Source organism: Sorghum bicolor, chromosome 3, assembly GCF_000003195.3.
Source record: "Sorghum bicolor cultivar BTx623 chromosome 3, Sorghum_bicolor_NCBIv3, whole genome shotgun sequence".
Classification (NCBI taxonomy): Eukaryota; Viridiplantae; Streptophyta; class Magnoliopsida; order Poales; family Poaceae; genus Sorghum; species Sorghum bicolor.
In genome coordinates, this window is record NC_012872.2 from 16,793,551 (window position 1) to 16,809,513 (window position 15,963).

At 38.3% G+C, this 15,963-nt stretch overlaps 1 protein-coding gene across 1 annotated transcript; it reads right to left on the reverse strand.

Moving 5' to 3' along the window:
- Nucleotides 434-5,347, reverse strand: LOC8075307 (serine carboxypeptidase-like 33). Its single transcript, XM_021457543.1, has 10 exons — nucleotides 4,943-5,347; nucleotides 4,290-4,397; nucleotides 3,235-3,330; nucleotides 3,055-3,147; nucleotides 2,221-2,309; nucleotides 1,848-2,123; nucleotides 1,663-1,757; nucleotides 1,478-1,573; nucleotides 1,039-1,144; nucleotides 434-921 (listed from the first exon to the last, which is right to left on the reverse strand). The coding sequence occupies exons 1-10, from the start codon at nucleotides 5,340-5,342 to the stop codon at nucleotides 772-774; spliced, it is 1,509 nt and encodes a 502-aa protein (XP_021313218.1). The 5' UTR covers nucleotides 5,343-5,347; the 3' UTR covers nucleotides 434-771.

Here is a 15,963-nt window from a genome sequence, read left to right on the forward strand (position 1 = left end):
CGAACGTGTGTATACACAGCTAGCTATATGGTAGTGTTGACGACGACATCCTCAGTTTCATTATAGAATGTCTGAAAAGTCATGGTTGAAAGTACTATTCGTTGATTTATTGTGAGAGAAAAATATTGCTGAATGACTAACAGATTCGGCATATAAGCTGAAGCGAACAGGCTTATATCAAGATGCCCACATGGCCATCAAGAACCTTTTCCAGGACAACTAGGAACCTTGTGCCATCTTCTAGCACCACAAGTTCCACTCGCTCTTGTGCAAAGAGATTTCTCTGTAAACGTACTGCCAGTGCATGAAGGTCCAGTCTTTTGCATCTGCGACTCTCTGGTTTCGTCTGTAGACAGGTATTAGAGATATGTAAATGTATTGTGCACATATCTTATAACACAAGTTGTTTCAGCCTATATATGGAAGTCTCCTAAACTCAAGGGGTATGTGGTGTTCTTAATGTCTCCTCACAAAGGATCCATGTTCCACGGTCCTGATTAAAAGTTACACAAGCATAAACCAAACCCTAATGTTTTTATATCTTATAAGGCATGAAGGTCTGAGAGGCTGTTAATCGACATCAGCAGTATATTCAGTAACAACTAATACACTGGACTCTCAAATTAGCAGCTTCGTGATCTCTTAAAGCTACAATCATGTACCAACAATGTAGCCTTTCTGATTCAGCAACTTCAGCTTGCAAATATACCAATGATATCCTATACTGCATGACCTGTTATGTCTGTCGCAACATAAATTATTCTGCAGCCATCAGTTGTTTTCCGTAGGCAGTTGTCTGTCTGAAAGGAAGGAGCTGATTAAGACAAGTGCCTCTGCTGGCTTGTCTTGAGGCACATCGTGGCCTCCTCCTCTGACAGTCAACAGTGTCAGTCCTTCATACTCAACAAACCTTCCAGCAACCTGCATTGTGTTCAACATCAAACGAACATTGCACATAACCTGAATTTCCAGTTTTCATTCTGTAAACACTTTATAGTGGATTAATGAAATTGTATGGCATGCTGTATGGTAGCGAACCTGATTGTTCAGGTACCATGGTTGCCACTGTGACTTGACAGGAAGGCCAAGCGCTTCTACCCAGTACCGTGACCCAATAACTGGAACTCTGCCATCCATATCTCCACTGTAACAGAAGAAAGAAAAAAATATAAGTGCCAAATATCAAGTAACAATAATTAGTTGAAAGAAATCGATCAGTATCAGAAATCCAGCGAAACATAAGAACAGGTCTTGAAAGCATTTCTTGCAGTTAAGGTGTTCAGTAAGTCAAATGAAGGTATTTGAGGGCAGGCCTAGTTATTACAAGAAACAAAATTTGCTTAAAACATAATGGGACATTTGTGAATATAGAAGCAATTGAAATCATATAGGTCTACTCCTCTTTCAAATTTCTAGTGTAACAGTTGATCTGTTGCTCTGAATTCAGTAGTAAACAAGTAAACTGCAAGAGCCAAACCTGTAGACCCAAACTCTTAATCCAGTCTTGACAAGCTTTGAGTAAATAGGACGAACAGTAAATATGTTGTCATAATAGTTGTGAAAAACTGAGTCGCTGCAAAAATGTTATGAAAATAAGTTATGTCTGGTATCCCATTAGTACTAGGGATGGAAAACAAGGAAGCTCATCCACATGTATACCACCTGCAGATACTCCATCTTCTATCCTTGATCCATCCACTGACATTGGCATGAAGTGATTTCTCATATCCTGAGAACATCCTCAATCGTTTCAACTTCTGATGGAAAAAACATATACAGTTATCTTCAATTTCATCCTATTGTAACATTTCTACAGTACCAGTAGAAGTTAGTGAATTTGCAATTACCTTGGCAGTCTTTTCTACTGTATTTTTAGAACTGGATGAAAGTGCTGACTCAGCAGTATTGCACTTGGGTGCGTATACGTTGTAGATGTCAATCTTATCATATTGTGTGTATACAAGGCCCATTGCATGGGCGCATTCCCCAGCAAGGAAGATAGTCCTGAAGGTGCAAACGGTTTTTACGTGCTTGTAAAGTTGATCGGATATCACCGAGTGGCTCCACGCAAACTCAAGTAGCCCCTTGTAGTCATAGTAAGCATCAGTCACTGCATTGCCAACCTATCAAAGGTAGTTCCATATAAACTCCTCCAGTTACAAATTAATTCTGGATTCTGAAATACAAAAAACGAAAATAAGATGGTTTTTTGGTACTTACAATAAATCCTTTCAGATTGATACGCTGATTTGTTTCAAGATGCTTGTTGCGCTCATACACCATCTCAGCAAGCTGCGGAACGTAATGACCTGTCCCATTAGACCTCATCAGAATCTGAATAAATTAAAGATTGTGTCACATGTGTTTTAATCATTGACTGGTTGTCTCTTGCCGCATATAGATCCTCATATGTGTTTGCTGTGTGAGACTCAGGCCAGTAGGATAACCACCATACTTAAATTTTGCTACCTTTCCACTTCAGATTTTGTTGGATCAGCCATTTTTCGACTCAATATCAGTGTTCCTTTTTTTTTAGAAAGGAGCCTAGCTAGCTAGCTCAGCTGGTTGGGTTGGGACTTGAATTTGGGTGCCGAATTTTTTTTCCCTTAAAAATCATCTACTTTCTCTTAGGTAAGGTTAGGTCTCATTTTTGTTTATGATTTTTTTTTTTGTTTTGCAATAACAACCAAAAGGAGGTGTTCCAATCTGCAATGCCTTGACGCATTTTTGAAGAGAACAATTCCAGTCGAGTTGCTTCGGGACCTAACGAAAGGCATAGTAGTGGCCTGGTATCCTTGTGACGTCATGGACCAAAGACTGTATGTACAGAATAGGAACGCGTGTAACCTTTGACTAGAGAATAGTGTACAGTGGAAACATAGGAACGAATTATTCCTGTTCTTCGTTCAAAAAAAAAGTTATTCCTGTTCTGCGTGCTAACTTTACTAATCATTAATTAAAGAAAGGCGAAAGGAAATGCCCTTTCATTGTGGGCTTATTCAACCTTGCAATTTGTTTGTTGGGAGAAAGGGAGCTGTCTGCCCACTGAATTACCTGCATAGCTCTCTCCTGCGATGTAGAAGTCATGGCTCTTGTACTGAGGAAACCTTCTGAACCAATTCACTAAGAAAGTGTAGGAGTCCTTGGCTGGATTGCTCATAAAATTTTCGATCAGGAACTAAGTCAATCTTGACTCTCAGTTCAGTAAAAGAATCATGAGAGGAAGTTCAGTACCAACAAAACCATCGTCTATGTTGTCTTGGTCAGAGGTGGTATTTGAGTATGAGAAGCCAACTCCAACAGGAGACTCCAAGAACAGCAAATTTGCCTCTAATCAAATTTATACCATAGAAAACAAAACTGAGTTACAGGAAATTTGTGAAACTATACTGAGCATCACCTTATTTTGCATGAAACATAAATCAAAGGACAAAAGTGAACAGCAACAAGTTGAATGTACGCTAGATTTCTTGCCGGGCGCCTTCTGGCATAAATAAAAAACTGATGAGTTATCTGCTGATGTAAGTTTTATATGCCAAAAATAGAACAGTAAAGTATGGACAAATAAAAACTTATCTGCCAAAAATAGAACAGTAAAGTAAGCTGCCAAAACTGACCAAGACTTGTTTGTATGAGCGTACACTCACCCCTATGAATGCACGTACGCACACACACTCTACTCCTATGGACACCTCCAAATAACTGAGTTTGACCGGTAAACTCAAGATTGTCAAGTCGGAGATTTAAATCTGGATGGACAGGTTCCATCACAAAGAACCCAATTTATTCTATTTTAGATGGACATATTCCTTCCTTTCTAGAAATAGAACAGTTTTGGCCTCTACAACCGCGCACACGGCTAAGTTTAATGAAGTTATTTAGATGAACCGCTGATCAAATAAATAGAGAAACATGAACCTTATGAAAATCATAAAATCAGATACATCGAAAGAGGACAGATATAGAACCTAAATAGATGAAGTTTTGGTTCACAAAAAGTAAAATCATCAAACTTTGTATGTTTCTTGGTTTGAGGCAACAACGCAGGATGGACAGCACCCCCTGAATTTGATTAAGACCCGCCGAGAGGCATAACTTAAAAAATGAGCACTGGAAAAAAAACGTGGCAGTGCACAGTCATGGCGTGCCGAACTGCGAGAGAGAGGGCCTAGGTTACATCATCAACTAGACAAGTGGAGAGGGATCAACACGCCACGTGTCGTGGCGAGCCCAGAACCTGGCAACGTTACTGCTAGTAGAAATGCAGAGCCGGAAAGAGAGCAATAGACCTCTGGTCCATGCAAATTTGTTGAACTCCAAGCCGGTCCCGTTGCCATTGACCAAGAGAGGCACCAATTCTGAAGCTGCTCCATAGCCTACAGACGAGCAACCAGGGCCTGATAGAAGTTGCAAATTCAGTTTGCTGTCAGTGAAAGGTATGAAAAGATCAAATTAAAGAAAATAAATTATATACAGGCAAATTCATTTCATTGTCGACCGTAGAATGATTGTTCTGTGCAGCAATGAAGTAATCAATAAGAACAAGAATCACTTAATGTTAGGTACTCCCTCCGCCTAAGAAAAAAAATACAATTATAATACACTGTCTTGTTTTAGTATCTTTGATTACTTGTAGACAAAAACATATTGATATTCATGATCTCAAATTAATATCATTAGATAAATTACGAAATTTATTTTTGATAATAAATTGTTTTTGACCCCTAAATGTGATTACCCAAACGTGAACCACCCGCAACTTATTATGGTTCTATTCTCTTTTTTTTTTAATAAAGGGAGTAAGTGCTTAACATCACTTGTTGAGCACTGGATAGTATGTCATGATTCGTGAAGCATATATATATATATATATAAGAAATGACCATGGAGTATTTTTGTATGAATAAACAAACTAAAGCAAGCAAGTGGTCGAGTCGAGTACCTCCATTGAGCCAGAGCAGGAGAGGCTTGTCCGCGGGCGACGTCTCAGCCTCGAAGAACCAGTAGAAGAGCGTCCTCCCGTTGCGCTCGTTCACGGTGACGTACCCGGCGAACTGCGACACCGGAGGGCTCCTCGGCTGCCCGGGGAGCAACGCCACCCGGTCGCCCTCCTGCTCGCCTCTAGCTGCTGCCACTGAGAGAACAACTAGGATGATGGTGAAGAGAGGACGCTGCAGGCGGAGGATCACTGCAGAGGAGGCGGCCATGGAGTGACGCCCTGCTCTGATGACTGGGTCCTCGTCAGGGGGATTGGTGCAGAGCTCTGCGTGTGGACAGCGTGCACACACTACTGCTACTACCATCCACACACAGACAAGCACCGTGGGAAGGTTTTGCGCCATTTATAGCAATGTGCCCTTCGGGTTGGTTTGTCATTTAGGGTGCTTTTCATTTTCAAATAGTGTTTTTTAGCGAGGCCTTGTTTAGTTCAGCCCGAAATTCAAAAAGTTTTCAAGATTTCCCGTCACATCGAATCTTGCGGCACATGCATGAAGCATTAAATATAGACGAAAACAAAAACTAATTATACAGTTTGTATGTAAATCACGAGACGAATCTTTTGATGCTAGTTAGTTTATGATTGGACAATATTTGTCAAATAAAAACAAAAGTACTATAGTAGCAAAATCTAAAAATTTTTCGGAACTAAACAAGGCCGAATTTTTTTTGCCTCGTGTGCTCTCAAAAGGAGTTGACTGTTTGACTGGTCAGCTGTTTGCTTTATGACTTCAGTTGTGCTCCGTGACTGTGAGTTGTGAGCCACACCTGTCCATTGCTTGTTATGTTGCACCCTCTCTTGAGCTTGGAGGATGATTGGCCTTGTTTAGTTCACCCTAAAAAACAAAAACTTTTCAAGATTTGCTATCACATCGAATCTTACGGCACATGCATTGTGCACCAAATATATAGACGAAAATAAAAACTAATTGTACAGTTTATTTGTAAATCGCGAGATAAATCTTTTAAGCCTAGTTACTCAATGATTGGACAATATTCGTTAAATAAAAATGAAAGTGCTACAGTGTCAAAATCCAAAAACTTTTCAGAACTAAACAAGGCAAATTATCAGCGCTGAAGTTCTTTTGTAAAACACTGGAAAGGATATCATGTTTGGATCTTGACTTTGTGTTAGTAAAGAATTGAAATCCCTAGCCTTATTAGAAGCAGCAGCTATGTGTAGATACGACCTGGTTTTTAAAAAGAACATACTTCTTTTTTCTCTGTAGGTTATCTACCCGATTATATATTGCCTTCATACATAGGTTGTCCTACAGAAGCCAATTTCATAAGATTTAGTTGTTGTGGCATCTCAAACAATTGAGGTGGATAGCCAAGGAGTTTTTTACTCGAGCACATGCGTGTCAATCTAGCATTCGGATTAAGTGTTATTAGTATGTCTATTTTTTTTAAGATCTCTTGTAAGACTATGTGTATCCTTGTTATACTGAGGCCAAAAGTGTTTCAGCATCTTTATATCTTCTCGATATAACAATCTTGAAATTAATATGTTTCCCTTATAAAAAAATGCATGCTCACACTACACCACAACACCGCATCATCGTCAGATATGTGACGCTAAAGTTTATATTTATCGATGGATGGTCTGTCGCTAAAAATAACTTATAGACCGTCTGTCGCTAATTCCTCATTTAGCGATTTATTGTCTGTCGTTATAGATATTGATATTTAACGTTGAACTGTCTGTCACTAAAGCTATTTATATTGTCAATCTGTCTGTCGCTAAAGAAAATTGACCCCACGCTGACCTCACGTGCCCTACCTCTATCCAACTCACTCACAATTTTTTACATGTTTTTGTTACATAATCTTTAAATAAAATTTTTTGCATAGTAACATGTTTTTGTTATATAATCTTTATATAGAAAACTCAAATGATTTTCAGAAGGTGGCAGTATACATTATTTACAAACGATACATCTCTCGCACGCTTCTATGTCAATATTATGAAAGATTTATCCAATTCTGAATAATGCATACTACTATTTTATTAGATGAAGAAATAACTTAGACAAAAGTTTTAGATCTCGATGAGTTCTACAACTTTATTGTTGACGAATTTTTCATTTTGAAATCATTGGCTACTAAAAAATTTAGTTGGAAGCTCTCATATTTTAAAATTGAATTTTTGCATTATTCAAACAAGAAAAATCTAAAAACTTGCATGGTCATATAATTTTAGGTGTGTAGTATTTAGGAAAAAGTTTCAACCAATTCTGAGAAAGTGGTCATGCACTTGCTTTACACAGACACTCATCTCTCACACGTGTCCTAGTCATTAAGCGAAGAGATGTCCACCCACCTATGGGATGTGTACCACAACTTTCACCAAACCACTTCAAACTTTTTTGGGATGTCTATGTAGGTGTGTAATGATGTTGTGTGCACTTGGGAAATTTTTGGACAAAGTTTACCAATTATTGTAATTATTTATTGATTTTTCTAAAGGAAAAATGGGAAATGCCTAAGGTGCCTAGAAAAATCTAAAAACTTGCATGGTCACATAATTTAGTTGTGTAGTGTTTAGAAAAGTTTCAATCAATTCTGAGAAAGTGGTCGTGCACTTGCTTTACAGAGGCACTCATCTCTCACACATGTCCTAGTCACTTAGCGAAAAGATGTCCACCCGCCTAGGGATGTGTAGCACAACTTTCACCAAACCACTTGTAACTTTTTTGAGATGTTTATGTAGGTGTGTAATGATGTTGTATGCACCTAGGCAATTTTTAGACAAAGTTTACCTATTATTGTAATTATTTTTTGATTTTCTAAAGGAAAAATGGGGAAAATGCCTGAGGTGCCTAGAAACATAAAAACTTGCATGGTCAAATAATTTAGGTTTGTAGTGTTCAGGAAGAAGTTTCAACCAATTCTGAGAAAGTGGTCCTACACTCTTGCTTTACAGAGGCACTCATCTTTCACACATGTCCTAGTCACTTAGCGAAGAGATGTCCACCCGCCTAAGAGATGTGTAGCGCAACTTTCACTAAACCACTTCAAACTTTTTTGGGATGTTTATGTAGGTGTTTAATGATGTTGTTTGCACCTAGGAAGTTTTTAGACAAAGTTTACCTATTATTGTAATTATTTGTTGATTTTCTAAAGGAAAAATAGAGAAAATACTTGAGGTGCCTAGAAAAATCTAAAAATTTGCATGGTCATATAATTTATGTGTGTTGTGTTGAGGAAAAAGTCTTAACAAATTCTAAGAAAGTGGTCATGCACTTGCTTCATAAAGGCACTCATCTCTCCCACATGTCCTAGCCACTTAGCGAAAAGATGTCCACCCGCTTAGGGGATATATAGCACAACTTTCACCAAACCACATGAAACTTTTTTAAGATGTTTATGTAGGTGTGTAATGATGTTCTATGCACCTGGATAATTTGTAGACAAAGTTTACCTATTATTGTAATTATATGTTGATTTTCTGAAGGAAAAATGGGGAAAATGCCTGAGGTGCCTAGAAAAATCTATAAACTTGCATGGTCATATAATTTTAGGTGTGTAGTTTTCAAGAAAAAGTTTCAACCAATTCTGAGAAAGTGGTCATACACTTGCTTTACACACACACTCATCTCTCACACGTGTCCTAGTCACTAAGCGAAGAGGCGTCCAACCGCCTATGGGATGTGTACCACAACTTTCACCAAACCACTTCAAACTTTTTTGTGATGTTTATGTAGGTGTGTAATGATATTGTGTGCACTTGGGAATTTTTTGGACAAAGTTTACTTATTATTGAAATTATTTGTTGATTTTCTAAAGTCAAAATGGGAAAAATGCCTAAGGTGCCTAGAAAAATCTAAAACTTGCATGGTCACATAAATTAGGTGTGTAGTGTTTAAGAAAAAGTTTCAAGCAATTCGAGAAAGTGGTCATGCACTTGCTTTACAGAGGCACTCATCTATCACACATGGCCTAGTCACCTAGCGAAGAGATGTCCACCCGCCTAGAGGATGTGTAGCACAACTTTCACCAAACCACTAGTAACTTTTTTGAGATGTTTATGTAGGTGTGTAATGATGTTGTGTGCATCTAGGCAATTTTTAGACAAAGTTTACCTATTATTGTAATTATTTGTTGATTTTCTGAAGGAAAAATAGGAAAAATGCATGAGGTGCCTAGAAACATCTAAAAACTTGCATGGTCACTTAATTTAGGTGTGTAGTGTTTAGGAAAAAGTTCCAACCAATTCTAAGAAAGTGGTCCTGCACTTGCTTTACACAGGCACTCATCTCTCACACATGTCCTAGTCACTTAGCGAAGAGATGTCCACCCGCCTAAGGGATGTGTAGCACAACTTTCACCAAACCACTTCAAACTTTTTTGGGATGTTTATGTAGGTGTTTAATGATGTTGTTTGCACCTGGAAAATTTATAGACAAAGTTTACCTATTATTGTAATTATTTGTTGATTTTCTAAAGGAAAAATGGAGAAAATACTTGAGGTGCCTAGAAAAATCTAAAAACTTGCATTGTCACATAATTTAGGTGTGTTGTGTTGAGTAAAAAGTTGTAACCAATTTTAAGAAAGTGGTCATGCACTTGCTTTATAAAGGCACTTATCTCTCACACATGTCCTAGTCACGTACCGAAGAGATGTCCACCCACCTAGGGGATATATAGCACAACTTTCACCAAACCACACGAAACTTTTTAAAGATGTTTATGTAGGTGTGTAATGATGTTCTATGCACCTGGACAACTTTTAGACAAAGTTTACCTATTATTGTAATTATTTGTTGATTTTCTGAAGGAAAAATAGGAAAAATGCCTGAGGTGCCTAGAAAAATCTAAAAACTTGCATGGTCATATAATTTTAGGTGTGTAGTATTTACAAAAAGGTTTCACCCAATTCTGAGAAAGTGGTCGTGCACTTGCTTTACACAGACAGTCATCTCTCACACGTGTTCTAGTCACTAAGCGAAGAGATGTCCACCCGCCTAGGGGATGTGTACCACAACTTTCACCAAACCACTTCAAACTTTTTTGTGATGTTTATGTAGGTGTGTAATGATATTATGTGCACTTGGGAACTTTTTGGACAAAGTTTACCTATTATTGAAATTATTTGTTGATTTTCTAAAGTCAAAATGGGAAAAATGCCTAAGGTGCCTAGAAAAATCTAAAACTTGCATGGTCACATAAATTAGGTGTGTAGTGTTTAAGAAAAAGTTTCAAGCAATTCGAGAAAGTGGTCATGCACTTACGTTACAGAGGCACTCATCTATCACACATGTCCTAGTCACTTAGCGAAGAGATGTCCACCCGCCTAGGGGATGTGTAGCACAACTTTCACCAAACCACTAGTAACTTTTTTGAGATGTTTATGTAGGTGTGTAATGATGTTGTGTGCATCTAGGCAATTTTAGACAAAGTTTACCTATTATTGTAATTATTTGTTGATTTTCTGAAGGAAAAATAGGAAAAATGCATGAGGTTCCTAGAAACATCTAAAAACTTGCATGGTCACATAATTTAGGTGTGTAGTGTTCAGGAAAAAGTTTCAACCAATTCTAAGAAAGTGGTCCTGCACTTGCTTTACACAGGCACTCATCTCTCACACATGTCCTAGTCACTTAGCGAAGAGATGTCCACCCGCCTAAGGGATGTGTAGCACAACTTTCACCAAACCACTTCAAACTTTTTTGGGATGTTTATGTAGATGTTTAATGATGTTGTTTGCACTTGGAAAATTTTTAGACAAAGTTTACCTATTATTGTAATTATTTGTTGATTTTCTAAAAGAAAAATGGAGAAAATACTTGAGGTGCCTAGAAAAATCTGAAAACTTGCATTGTCACATAATTTAGGTGTGTTGTGTTGAGTAAAAAGTTTTAACCAATTTTAAGAAAGTGATCATGCACTTGCTTTATAAAGGCACTTATCTCTCACACATGTCCAGTCACGTACCGAAGAGATGTCCACCCACCTAGGGGATATATAGCACAACTTTCACCAAACCACACGAAACTTTTTTAAGATGTTTATGTAGGTGTGTAATGATGTTCTATGCACCTGGACAATTTTTAGACAAAGTTTACCTATTATTGTAATTATTTGTTGATTTTCTGAAGGAAAAATAGGGAAAATGCCTGAGGTGCCTAGAAAAATCTAAAAACTTGCATGGTCATATAATTTTAGGTGTGTAGTATTCAGGAAAAAGTTTCACCCAATTCTGAGAAAGTGGTCGTGCACTTGCTTTACACAGACAGTCATCTCTCACACGTGTCGAGTCACTAAGTGAAGAGATGTCCACCCGCCTAGGAGATGTGTACCACAACTTTCACCAAACCACTTCAAACTTTTTTGGGATGTTTATGTAGGTGTGTAATGATGTTGTGTGCACTTGGGAACTTTTTGGACAAATTTTACCTATTATTTTAATTATTTATTGATTTTCTAAAGGAAAAATGGGAAAAATGGCCAAGGGGCCTAGAAAAATCTAAAAACTTGCATGGTCACATAAATTAGGTGTGTAGTGTTTAGAAAAAAGTTTCAATCAATTCTGAGAAAGTGGTCATGCACTTACGTTACAGAGGCACTCATCTCTCACACATGTCCTAGTCACTTAGCGAAAAGATGTCCACCCGCCTAGGGTATGTGTAGCACAACTTTCACCAAACCACTTGAAACTTTTTTGAGATGTTTATGTAGGTGTGTAATGATGTTGTGTGCACCTGGACAATTTTTAGACAAAGTTTACCTTTTATTGTAATTATTTTTTGATTTTATGAAGGAAAAATGGGAAAAATGTCTGAGGTGCCTAGAAAAATCTAAAACCTTGCATGGGCACATAATTTTGGTGTGTAGTGTTGAGGAAAAAGTTTCAACCAATTCCTAGAAAGTAGTCATGCACTTGCTATTCAAATGTGTCTGTCATCTATTAACATATATATTTATCCAATTTGGAACACCCAAATGGCTGAGTCAATGAATGGTCAACATTTCTCAAATGACGCTAGAGACCAATGATGATGGGGGGCCATGAATCCTTAAGTACATGCATGAATACAGGGGCACCACTTTAGTTCCCCTGGCCGCGCTTTGCCCCTAATCTATCACATCAATTGCCTTGTCCTGCTCTCATCGCCCACCGCGAAAACTCCATTGGCAACATGGCTGGCGCTCGCAAGGCCCGCTCCATCAACCGCTCTCCCTGCTCCCCTGCTATGACCACCCAAGCGTCGACGCCATCAGTGCACTACTCCACCAAGCAGCAGCGCGCCCGCAGGGGAAGATTCGCACGCAAGAGGAGTAGGACGATGCCGGTGAGTCGGAGACGCAATGTCTAGGCGGAAGAGGCGTCGTGGATGTTTCCAGGTATCCGTGACATCCCTCCTGGCTTCACGGAAGCAGACCGTGACGTGAATCGTGTCCACGTGGTGGTACAACCTTATTCCTCCCTCAGCCAACCCCAGGTAAAGGTTTTCGTGTCTACTATTCTTCATATGAAAGTGCATATTTGGTTCTTTTTTTTCAGTTGTGGATCTTATTAATGTCTGTCATTAATGTGGAAGTGCTATAGTACCACTCTGTTTCTAATCTAGATTGGATTTAGATTTAATATGTCCCAACTTGGCTTGCAAAAAAAGAAGAAACCTCAACTCTATTTCTCATATATACTATATATGGTATAGTCAGGATTAATTTGCTCACTGAACTGCTTCTATCATTAATTTAGCACTTGTAATCATTCATGTTAAATTGACAGTCTCATATATATTCTGCTTGGAATTGTGTGTGATTCTAATGCAAACTCTGTTTTTGTTTATAAAGATTCCTCATCACCCCCACATGTTCAATGTCAATCCAAAGCTTATAATCCATTGCACATTTTCTCATGGGAGCGATGATGAGACCCAACAATGGCCCGTCCTGTGAACATGGAGGTAATATATGGCTCCTCTCTACTTTAAGATTCATGTGAAAATGCTTTGGATTGCAAAATTTGAGACAAAACTAGAAGGATTAGATGATGTTATGGTACTAGTAATGTAGGAACATAACATAATATATTCATAGATTTATTAGCTCAATCGTGGAGATTTTATTCATATTGCATGATATGAGTACTTTCATGGATATTACAGTTTTTATGTTAGTGATTGATGATTTGTCGACATGTATATCATAATTCATGTGCTGGTGAACTTTAATTACAAATGATAGTAGACTCTAAGGAGAACAATTTGCATAAGAGTATATGCTAAGTAGTATATGCTAAGTCTTGGTTAATTACTGCATGCCCTACAAATTTTAATGTAGGGAGTATATGCTAACTTGCCCCATTTTGAATTGACAGATCAAGAAAGAGACTGAGAGAGTTCGTGTCCTGATCAAGTGCAAGTTCTTTAGGAAGAATGAGCTAAGTCTTGGTTAATTACTGGTTAATTACTGCATATCCGTGACATCCCTCCTGGCTTCACGGAAGCAGACCGTGACGTGAATCGTGTCCACGCGGTGGCACAACCTTATTCCTCCCTCAGCCAACCCCAGGTAAAGGTTTTCGTGTCTACTATTCTTCATATGAAAGTGCATATTTGGTTCTTTTTTTCAGTTGTGGATCTTATTAATGTCTATCATTAATGTGGAAGTGCTATAGTACCACTCTGTTTCTGATCTAGATTGGATTTAGATTTAATATGTCCCAACTTGGCTTGCAAAAAAAGAAGAAACCTCAACTCTATTTCTCATATATACTATATATGGTATAGTCAGGATTAATTTGCTCACTGAACTGCTTCTGTCATTAATTTAGCACTTGTAATCATTCATGTTAAATTGACAGTCTCATATATATTCTGCTTGGAATTGTGTGTGATTCTAATGCAAACTCTGTTTTTGTTTATAAAGATTCCTCATCACCCCCACATGTTCAATGTCAATCCAAAGCTTATAATCCATTGCACATTTTCTCATGGGAGCGATGATGAGACCCAACAATGGCCCGTCCTGTGAACATGGAGGTAATATATGGCTCCTCTCTACTTTAAGATTCATGTGAAAATGCTTTGGATTGCAAAATTTGAGACAAAACTAGAAGGATTAGATGATGTTATGGTACTAGTAATGTAGGAACATAACATAATATATTCATAGATTTATTAGCTCAATCGTGGAGATTTTATTCATATTGCATGATATGAGTACTTTCATGGATATTACAGTTTTTATGTTAGTGATTGATGATTTGTCGACATGTATATCATAATTCATGTGCCGGTGAACTTTAATTACAAATGATAGTAGACTCTAAGGAGAACAATTTGCATAAGAGTATATGCTAAGTAGTATATGCTAAGTCTTGGTTAATTACTGCATGCCCTACAAATTTTAATGTAGGGAGTATATGCTAACTTGCCCCATTTTGAATTGACAGATCAAGAAAGAGATTGAGAGAGTTCGTGTCCTGATCAAGTGCAAGTTCTTTAGGAAGAATGAGCTAATCTCCAGCTCTGACGACGACGGCGACTCAGATTCCTCCTGCTCCTTGTGACGCAAGTGAAGATGGTGGCTTGTGTCTAGCTTTTGTGTGGAGATCATGTAGTGGTCTCTACAATCATCTTAACTAAATAGTTGTAAAATAGTTTGTAATGAGTCAAGTACTGTGTCAAACTGCAAGATCTTGGCATAGTTGTTAACAACTTTTGTCTAAAAATTTTCTTGGCGAACCACGAAGCCAGTAATATATTGCCGAGCAACGTTTATGATATTCTTGTTTTTGGAAATTTCCTAAACTAAACATGGCCACAAGATCATGTGATGAGCATAAAAATAGTTCATTAGCCTATAAATAGACTATAAACGCGCGCCTGATGTTTTGTTTCGAAAATTAAATTTTGGAGCCAGCGTGTGACTGGGAACGAAAATAATTAAACGTAGCACCATTTTTTCCATCCCAAAGTTTTTAGCAATAGCGCCAAACTAACACGCCACTGCCCACGTTTGAGCCTAAACGTCGCGTTGATATATAACCGCACTCCTCATATCCCCTCGTAATTAAGCCCATCTCGCTCAGTTAGGGTTCCACAGACGCCGTCTCCAACACCACCGTGAATTCTCATTGTCCACCACGCAGCCAAGGATGCTGACGTCGAGCGAGGCGGCAAGTGGGACCTCTTCGTCACCGACAGAGTTGCACACACCTACATTGGCATTGCTGCCTACAACAATGGTCTCACCATCCGCTAGGAGGGCGACTGCACCAACACTGGTCATGGCCAGCAGATATCGGGCGAAGGCTTCGCTCTTTGGGTCACAGAGTTCAGCCAACGACGACACAAGCAACCACAGACAAGATCCACAAGATTTGCTACCTTCCTCTCAGGACGTGACTGAGAATAGGTACGTATACAAGCGTCTCATCAACACTTCCTTTTAAATTATGTTGTTGTTATTATTAAATAACATGAACGAGATCTATAGGAATATTTGTGTAAAAAGTAAATGATCCATCTGCAATGTTCCTATTAATATTTTTAGTAGTGTTCTTATCATTCTGTTAGTGCATCATTCTCTACTAGCGATTTAATTAAAGTGTCATAGCTTAATATGCAGAATGGAAGATAGATGGATAGTACATGTCGTTTGCATGGGGACTGATGAGGGAGAACAAACTTTATAAGGCATTTGCTATTGATAAGAGTAAAATCTCGCTAGGTAACTTAACAACATTGAAACCAAAACTGGGGTATGGGTCCAGGGACTACATGTATTTCAAGAAGAGAAGTGTTGATGATCCTGCATCAGCAACACTACATGAAATTGAATACGATGTTGATGCATCAGACATGTTAGATAGTAACGAGGATGAGAGGGAGGTTAGATTAGTTTTATCGAAGAATCCAGCATCAGACCTATTGCATAACACCCATTAAAAAGAAGAGAGGTTGCTCTGATGATGATGAAGACGAAGATTTTGATTTAGATGCTAACAAA

Bases quoted from the DNA above. Each gene is read 5' to 3' on its own strand.
- LOC8075307 (XM_021457543.1), bottom strand. From the start codon at position 5,342: ATGGCGCAAAACCTTCCCACGGTGCTTGTCTGTGTGTGGATGGTAGTA. The intron at 1,758-1,847 runs GTAATTGCAAAT...TTTTTCCATCAG, and splicing joins CAGTAGAAAAGACTGCCAAG to AAGTTGAAACGATTGAGGAT. The intron at 922-1,038 runs GTTCGCTACCAT...AACACAATGCAG, and splicing joins CATGGTACCTGAACAATCAG to GTTGCTGGAAGGTTTGTTGA.